Genomic DNA, 9353 nt, shown 5'->3' with positions numbered 1-9353 from the left:
TGAGGATCTCGTAGTCTTTCGAAGAAATTATCAGGAGTCAAATTGAGTAATCACTGTAAATTATTTTTGTAAGTCAAATTGAGTAATCACTCTAAATTATTTTTGTACAAGTTACCAAAAATACCCGCCCTCCCTCTCTCCCGTACACCCTCGAAACCACCTTCTATCGTTAGACATAAATCCATCCATTTGGGAGAACAAGTATCTACTGCGGAGCTACCTTCCGGAGAACATGGCAATCCATATATGTATCAGCTTCTTGAAATATGCACAAGATTTTATAATTTCTTGTAAAAGCTTCCTCCAAGTAGGATTTGATTAAACAAATCCAATCCAAAATTATCGATGAGTATATTATTGAGAAACGTAAGATGCTAAAAAAAATTACTCTAAATTGTGAAGCCTCCACAAAGGGTTAATCTAACAGGCGAATTTTTTTTTTTTTTTTTTTGAATATTCAAGGGATAGCCACTTCTTGCGGCAAATTGTGAAGGGCATTCAAGCTTATATGACAGACAAAATGTCACATAGGTTGCACGCCAAAATGAATTTGGCAGTGGAAGACAGTAACACATTGTTCAAGCAAGGTAGCGGTACAGTTTTCTGTCCACTCTGTCCCTCTCCAAAAACTCACGCTCTATAAGGGATTCAATCCGTTTTTTAATAACAACTGGATTAGGCAAAAATCTTGACTGCAGCTGCTTTGTGACCTCGGCGACGATGTTGTTGTGATCTAGGGTCCTCCTGGATTTCATTATCCTCACAATTGCCGCCTCAATCTGCGGTTTTCTGTCTTCTTCCACCCTTTGCCTAGTTTCAAGATTTTCAGGTTCAGACTCCCTCTGGGCAACAACAGTACCTATCTTTACCTTGAAGAACTTGCTTGTGAATTTGTCATTGAAGAAGAATGTATCATCCTCAGCTATGTCCTTGCTCATGGGCTCTTTTCGAAGAACATTCTTTCCTTTGACACAGGCCAGAGACTGAAGGCACCTCTTCAGGTCCAGTAAGGGTATCCCCGTTGCTTGCTCAATCTCCTTACAAGTCAACCGATCAGCATTGTTAAAAAGCATCAGTACGCACATCTGGTATGTGGAAACATTAAGCTCGTGCTTCTGGCCCTTACCAAATGTTGCCTTTAAATCAGCAGTCCCCATATTTGTTTGCCAAGACAGTCTTCTACCATTGTGTGTGCCAAGATAATAAGCCCGAAACTTCTCACATACGCCCAAGAGTTCTGATGGAAGATTACACTGAGGGCTAGGTTGAGTTGGCCATGAACCTGTCGTAAGCACGTGTACAACTAGAGAAGGGCTATCTCCCACATCAGATTGGGATGCATAGAAACCTTGCATTGTATCATAGGAAGTCTTCATGTCAGTAAACATACCCTCCAACTTAGAAGTGAACTGATATCCACACTCTGTTTTGAGCTTGACAATCAAACTCCTCTCTGCATCATCGGATATGGTCTTTCCAGAAAGAAGCCTTTTTGCCAAGTGTTGCTTGTAATACTTTTCAAACACATCCTTTTCTTGAAGGTAACGGAATAGCATCATTACTTTGTCCAATACAATCTCCACATCCTCCTCACCAACTCCTTTCAACCCTCTGCGGAGTTTGTCATCCACAAACAAGGAAATGAACTCTGGAGACCGAGCATTCAAATTGATGAAATGTTCAAAAGAGGAATTCAAGGCATTCTGGAATGTCTTGTCGTTGGTAAATGACATGTTAATAATCTTATCATACTTATCCTTCAAATCCAAGAGACGCTGTACAAAGTCCACAGGATCTCTCAACCTTTCAGGATCCATGACTAGCTGCTTACCTGTATCCCGTACAAAAGCAGTCATCACGTCTTTAACAACTGTAAGCCCAGTAGGCACTCTACGAAATAGACTATACATTCTTCCCAAGTCCTCATATTTGTCATCCACAAGCATATTAACTAGGCCTGAGTTCTCCATATGTACTAGCGTGTGCATATGACTGTCAATCATCTCCTTCTCCACCACATTGGTTATCTTTATCTCACTTCTAGGATCTAGGTAGTGAGACACTCTTTCAATTTCTTCATTTAAGCGTCTCTCAGCCTTCTTCAGATAATCCCCACAATCACATGTTTCAATGAACTTCTGGGATTCAAGACAGTAAAAATTTGCTGAAACACTAAGAAAATGCTTCTCAAAGTCCTCTTGGTAAACAGACAAACCCAAATCCATTAGCATTTTTATTATGTTTCTCATCAAGCCTCTGTTTATTACTTCACCATTCCTCTCTCTGAGCACAAGCTCAAGAAGTGTATCTCTAAGCCTAGCTTGAGTTTTGCTGGAGTGGATCACAACATCCCTCCACAGATTCAACCCAAGTTCATGAACAGGAGTTTTATGGCTGCTTGGTATGAAAGTTCTGTCCATGTACATCAATATGTCTCGGATCATTTGCAAAGCCTTGTTATGATCGATCCACTTCCGGTTAAGCTCTTCCAAGAAAATTTCTCCTTGGGCAGATTCAATTGACTGAGAAATTTCTTTAAGATGAGAAGTCATGGTCGTCACAAGTCCTGAGTAAAGTTTCTCCCCAAATTTGTGTAAAACCATATTGTATGCATTCCTGAAAGGACAGATCACAATGAACAAAAATTTCAGAAATGAAGAGCAGCCAAGTGCAAAACATCCCGCGTTATGAAGGGGTCAAGGCAAGCCACACTCAAAGGGTGTAATGTAGGCAACCTAACTTGATGTAATAAACCTCCAAAAGAATGTTGGTTGGAAAATCTATAATAGTTTCGAACTCAAAATAAACTTAGGAAGTTAGTTAATTCAAAGAAAACTAAACCAACAGGCTATAGCATAATTTTAGTTATGAACAAGTCCTGACTTTTGTTCTACAATAAATACCGACAAATTTAATGGGAGATTGAAGCATAATTTCAAGTATAGAGTGGCAAATGGCATGATCTGAGCTAATGATGATCAGCATATCCAAGGGGGAATGTCATCATAGTCTTAAGGACATGGTGAACCCTACATATAATATATCAACCAATGGTGACATGAATATACTTATAAGTTAAAAATATGCTGTAAATGGTTGATATGCTGCCATATGTAGTGTTCAATAAACGCAAGGAAATATATCAATATTATTTATTTCTTGCCATCCAGTGGGAGTTAGCCAATGCCAGTAAACTCACCGAACAAAAGGCATATTAAGCTAGGACACAAATAGCAATAAAGATTCTTTTTCAACATGATACTACTGAGATATGGAGATGGAAATGCCCAAACTAATTTAAATAATCTAATTTAATTCATACACAGGTAGACAACTGAAAAGGATACAAAAGACAGACTTCATGATTATTAAGTACAAGTTGTGAAGTCCTTGCCAGGGTTTGGGAGTTTTATAGATGATTAAATCTCCCAGTCCTTTTATGTGTACACACATTTCCTTGAACACCAAGCCACCTCACTATTCTTGCACCATGGCATGAATTGATGAATCCTAAATAGTGTGTGTTCCACACACCCCATCCAGTGGCAGAGGGAGTGACTGAGTGAGTTGGCTGAGTGTCAAGGAAAAATCACTACAATTATCATTTCTCTAAATATAACTAGTCATCAATTCTTAATATATTCAAACAACCAGTTTACCACAATTCTTAACCAAAAATAACTAAATAAATAATAAAACAAAGAACCTATGCTGCTAAAGCTAAACTACACAACAGAAACACACTATTGAATTATCCATACTAACACAATTATATATCTAAAATGAAATTCTAAACGAGTAAGCAGCAATTTAAAGAACAATAAGAACAAGTGAAAAACAGAGTTGAATTGAACAAAATAAATCAACCTATAGAGCTCTTCGAAGCTAAGGCCACTAGCATTATGGTTATATATTTCGTGGATTGCATGTTCCAGAACCTTCCAGGTCTTCTCAGCGTACTTAGGATCCACCACCACGCGGTGCTTGAACGCTTCTATCTGAAAAGTCCTCTTCTTCTGCGAGCTCATCGTCGCAAATCGACGTCGTTTTTGTCCACCACCTGCGATTTCCCACACCAAAAAAAAAATCCGAAAAAAAGAACAAAAGCTATAACCTAAGAAAACGCTTCAATCCAAATCCAAGAGAACAAAAGAAATGGAATCAGAAAGGAACCTGAATCAGAGATCGTGGAAGGTGAGAGAAACCCTACGAGGTGAAGGGAAAGGGAATTGAAGTGGTGATTGGAGTAGCTAGGGTTTTGGATTTTGAGGAAAAGGGAATTTTGAAGAATGAAAAACGTGAAGATTAAATTAGATTTTTAGATTATAAGAAGAAAAGAAGAAGAGAAAGAAGAAATGGTGGTGTTACTGGCTGAGCAAGGAGTGGGTGACTAGGGAGGACTACAATTTTTGAAAAATAATAATTTCAGAAAAATAATACTACAAGTTTATTTAATTAGCTATGCCACTTTAGATGGTAGGTGAGTTATTGTTATTTACGGATTTTATGGATTTGATATTTGTATATTATTGGGATAAATTTTTTTTTGTTAATATGGTTGAATTTTGTTAATAGTCAGAAAAAAACCCTTCTAATAGTCAAATTCTTTTTTTCAACCATACATCAAAATTTACAAACATTTCATTACTCTTTTTCATTTATGTTTAACACATCAATTCAAAATAAATAATATTATATATTTAAATTTTTTATTAATTATATTCAATTAAATTAATCTAATATAACAAAAATTAATTATAATTAATATTTTTTTAAAATTTTATTATTTAATTTAATTAAATTTAATTTATAAAAAAATTTAAATGTGTATTATTATTTATTAAAAATATAATATAAAAAAAAGAGTTGTCACAGACGAAGATAAATATCATAAGGAGGAAGGACAGAATAGAAAATAAAAGAAGGTGGATAAAGAGGGAAGAGCATAGTATTGAACTAGGAATGACGAAGGAAGGATTGATAAAAGAAAAGGACGGTAATGTTATAAAATAACTAAATAAATAAATAAGGAAGAGGTAATATAAAATAAAATGTAAATAGAAGACTCTAATATTAATATAAGTAACTTGATAAAATACTTTATATATTTATATACAGTAACATAAAGATAGATAAAGAGAAATTATTAATAGTGTATAAAGAGAGAAGATAATTTTATTGTTGTAAAGAAAAAGAGAAAGAGAAGTATTTGTAACTCTGTAAAATCCATTTGCCTCGTTCATGCTTTTATAGGCAAATAAATTCAACTATTCAAACTTTATTAATTGTACTTTTCCATGAGAATTTGCTCCTTACATAGGAAATTAGATCCACCCTTAAATGAGCATTCATCTTTATCTATCTATGCTGTAACACTCCTCCTTGGATGCTCATTTAGGATTATTGTCTCATTAAAACCTTACTAAAGGAAAACCTTGTGGGAAAAACCTTAGTGAAGGAAAAAGAGTACAATATCATTTGTGATGGGACTGCCTCATTAAAAACCTTGTCAAGAAAAACTCAATGGGAAAAAAACTTGACCAAGGAAAAAAGAGTACAGCCTCCATCTCTTGCTGACATTATTTAATGTCTCGAAATCGGCGCATCCCAATCTCATGTACCAGTCTTTCAAAGGAGGATTTCGGGAGTGACTTTGTGAATAAATCTGCCAGATTGTCACTTGAACGGATCTGTTGGACATCAATTGTCCCTTGATTTTGAAGGTCATGAGTGAAGAAGAATTTGGGAGAAATATGCTTTGTTCTATCGCCTTTGATGTATCCGCCTTTAAGTTGAGCAATACATGCTGCATTATCTTCAAACAGGATAGTTGGAGCTATCTTATGATCAATCAGTCTACATGATGACAGAATGTATTGGATCAGACTCCTCAGCCAAAAACACTCGCGACTAGCTTCATGAATCGCCAGTATTTTGGCATGATTAGAGGATGTTGCAGCAATCGTCTGTTTCGTGGACCTCCATGATATAGCTGTTCCACCATATGTAAACAGGTATCCTGTTTGAGATCTCCCTTTATGTGGATCAGACAAGTATCCGGCATCTGCATAGCCAACTAGTTGTGACTTGGATCCATAGGGATAAAACAATCCCATATCAACCGTCCCATAAAGATATCGAAAGATTTGTTTGATTCCACTCCAATGTCTTCTGGTTGGAGAGGAACTATATCTTGCTAGTAAATTCACAGCAAATGATATATCGGGTCGTGTATTATTAGCAAGATACATTAGTGCTCCAATGGCACTAAGATATGGTACTTCAGGACCAAGGATATCTTCATTCTCTTCTTTGGGACGGAATTGATCATTTTCCACATCCAAAGATCTTACGATCATTGGTGTACTTAATGGATGTGACTTATCCATATAAAATCTCTTCAAGATCTTTTCTGTGTATGTTGTTTGATGAATAAAGATCCCACTTTTTATATGCTCGATCTGCAGGTCGAGACAAAATTTAGTTCTTCCAAGATCTTTCATCTCAAACTCTTCTTTTAAAGTTTTTATAATTGTTGGAATCTCTTCAGGAGTCCCAATGATATTTAAATCATCAACGTACACAGCAATTATAATGAACCCAGATGTAGTTTTCTTTATGAAAACACACGGACATATATCATCATTTTTGAATCCGTTTTTGGCCAGATACTCAGTAAGACGATTATACCACATTCGTCCAGATTGCTTTAGACCATATAAAGATCTTTGCAATTTAACTGAGTATAACCCTTGCGAATATTCATTGGATGGTTTAGATATCTTTAGTCCTTCATGGACTTTCATATAAATATCCCGATCTAATGAGCCGTATAAATAGGCTGTTACCACATCCATTAAATGCATATGCAGTTTATGATATGCAGATAAACTGACCAAATAACGCAATGTTATCGCATCCACTACAGGGGAATACGTTTCTTCATAATCTATACCAGGCCTTTGTGAAAAACCTTGTGCCACAAGTCGGGATTTATAGCGCACAACTTCATTTTTCTCATTTCGTTTTCTCACAAATACCCACCGGTATCCAACAGGTTTTACATCTTCTGGTGTACGGACTACAGGTCCGAAGACTTCACGTTTTGCAAGTGAGTCTAATTCAGCCTTCATGGCTTCTTTCCATTTTGGCCAATCATTCCTTTGTCGACATTCTTTGACTGATCTTGGCTCAAGATCCTTACTTTCATGCATGATATTTAATGCCACATTATATGCAAATATTTCATTGACAATTGTCTTATTTCGGTCCCATTTCTCTCCTGTAAAGACATAATTTATCGAGATCTCGTCATTTTCACAATTTTCAGGTACCTGAACGTCTTCTGGCGTTATATCAGAATTTTGGACAACTGCAGGTGTCTTTACTATGTCTTTTTCCACAGGAATATTTACCTCTTTTCTCTTTCGAGGATTTTTATCTTTGGAACCGACAGGCCTGCCGCGCTTCTGGCGTGTATTTGCTTCAGTGGCAATTTGTCCAACTGGAACATCAATTCGAATTGGGGCATTTTCCGCCCTGCCATGCTTCTGGCGTGAATTTGCTTCAGTGGCTACTTGTCCTACTGGGACATCAATTCGAATTGGAGCATTTTCCGCTGGTATATAAGATTTGGTTATCCTCTTTGTATCGGAAAATGCATCAGGCAATTCATTTGCTATTCTTTGCAAATGTATAATCTTTTGAACTTCTAGTTCACATTGCCTTGATCGAGGATCTAAATGCATCAACGATGATGCATTCCAATTAAGTTCCTTTTCAGGAAGCTTATTCTCTCCCCCTATTGTTGGAAATTTTGATTCATCAAAATGACAATCCGCAAACCGGGCTTTAAATACATCTCCCGTTTGTATCTCAAGATACCTCACTATAGAGGGAGAATCATATCCAACATATATGTCCAATTTTCTTTGGGGTCCCATTTTGGTACGATTAGGTGGTGCAATGGGAACATATATCGCACACCCAAATATTCTTAAATGGGAAACATTTGGCTGCTGGCCAAAAGCTAATTGCATAGGAGAGAACTGATGGTAACTCGTTGGCCTCAAACGAATAAGTGCTGCGGCTAGGGGTGCACATGACCCGGCCCGGCCCGAAGGCCCGGACCGGTCCCGAACACTTTAGGAGCTAATTTGGTGTGATTTCATCTGGTTTAGGGTCGGGTAAGGGTCTCAAAAATAGACCCGGTCATTATTTCGGGTCGGGTCCGGGCCATAGCTCGGATCACCCGAAGTCGGCCCGGTCATCATACACAATTAATATTTTATGTTATTAGTGATGGATCATGACTATTCTTATGTGGAATTTAAGTATTGTAAACCTTAATATTTTGTGTTATTAGTCATTAAAAGACTATAAGTTAATGTTTTATGTTTAGAATGCATAAGCTTTTAGACTAATGCATAATATTGTGTTACTTGTATTGATTTAAATATTTAGTATTATTAGACAATATTAGTATTGATTGTGGTTATGCTTTAATTTTGAAGAAGGGTTGGTTCTTGTTATATTTTTCTAAGTGAATTTTACCATGTTAAATAATGGTTGGAGTCTTGAAAATTTGGATATTTTTACATGCTAACTTACAAGAAGGTATCAACGTAATGTAATATTAACGACCCGGTTTTCACCCGGTATAATTGTGGCCCGAAAGTGTATTGGTTTCATCGGGTCTAGGGCCGGGTTTGGGTCTAATAAATAAACCCGGTGTATATTTCAGGTCGGGTCTGGGTCACAACAAACCCGGCTTCACCCGACCCATGTGCACCCCTAGCTGCGGCATGTAAAATAGCATGCCCCCAAACCGAGGTTGGGAGATTTGTTCTCATAAGCAAGGGTCTAGCAATTAATTGGAGGCGCTTAATAAGTGATTCTGCTAACCCATTTTGTGTGTGAACATAATCTACTGGATGTTCAACACTTATTCCATTAGCCATACAATAAGCATCAAAAGCTTGGGAAGTAAATTCACCAGCATTATCAAGACGAATTGCTTTAATTGGATTTTCTGGAAATTGTGCTTTTAATCGGATAATTTGAGCCAATAATCTCGCAAACGCCAGGTTGCGAGAAGATAATAAGCACACATGTGACCATCTCGAAGATGCGTCTATTAGGACCATAAAATATCTAAAAGATCCACATGGTGGATGAATAGGTCCACATATATCACCTTGAATCCTTTCTAGAAATTCAGGGAACTCAAATCCAATCTTTACTGGTGATGGCCTTAAAATTAACTTTCCCTGAGAACACGCAGCACAACAAAATTCACTAGTTTTAAGAATCTTCTGGTTCTTTAGTGAATGTCCATGAGAGTTTTCAATAAT

General features: G+C 36.8%; 1 protein-coding gene across 1 annotated transcript; it reads right to left on the bottom strand.

Annotated features, from left to right (window-relative positions):
• Positions 1–415: 415 nt before the first annotated feature.
• On the bottom strand, positions 416–4478 carry LOC107622981 (cullin-3B-like). The gene is made up of 3 exons (XM_016325068.3): positions 4174–4478; positions 3868–4060; positions 416–2616 (listed from the first exon to the last, which is right to left on the bottom strand). Exons 2-3 carry the CDS (start codon positions 4026–4028, stop codon positions 579–581), a joined length of 2199 nt encoding a protein of 732 aa, XP_016180554.3. The 5' UTR covers positions 4029–4060; positions 4174–4478; the 3' UTR covers positions 416–578.
• Between the last annotated feature and the right edge of the window lie 4875 nt (positions 4479–9353).

This window comes from Arachis ipaensis, chromosome B10 (genome assembly GCF_059453495.1).
Source record: "Arachis ipaensis isolate K30076 ecotype BB chromosome B10, ASM5945349v1, whole genome shotgun sequence".
In the NCBI taxonomy this organism is placed as follows: Eukaryota; Viridiplantae; Streptophyta; class Magnoliopsida; order Fabales; family Fabaceae; genus Arachis; species Arachis ipaensis.
Note: the sequence above shows the minus strand (reverse complement) of the source record. Positions and strands in the feature narration are given on the sequence as shown.

Coding starts and splice junctions, on each gene's coding strand:
- LOC107622981 (XM_016325068.3), bottom strand. CDS start 4,028: ATGAGCTCGCAGAAGAAGAGGACTTTTCAGATAGAAGCGTTCAAGCAC. Junction 2,617..3,867: donor AGCTTCGAAGAGCTCTATAG/GTTGATTTATTT, acceptor CTGTCCTTTCAG/GAATGCATACAATATGGTTT.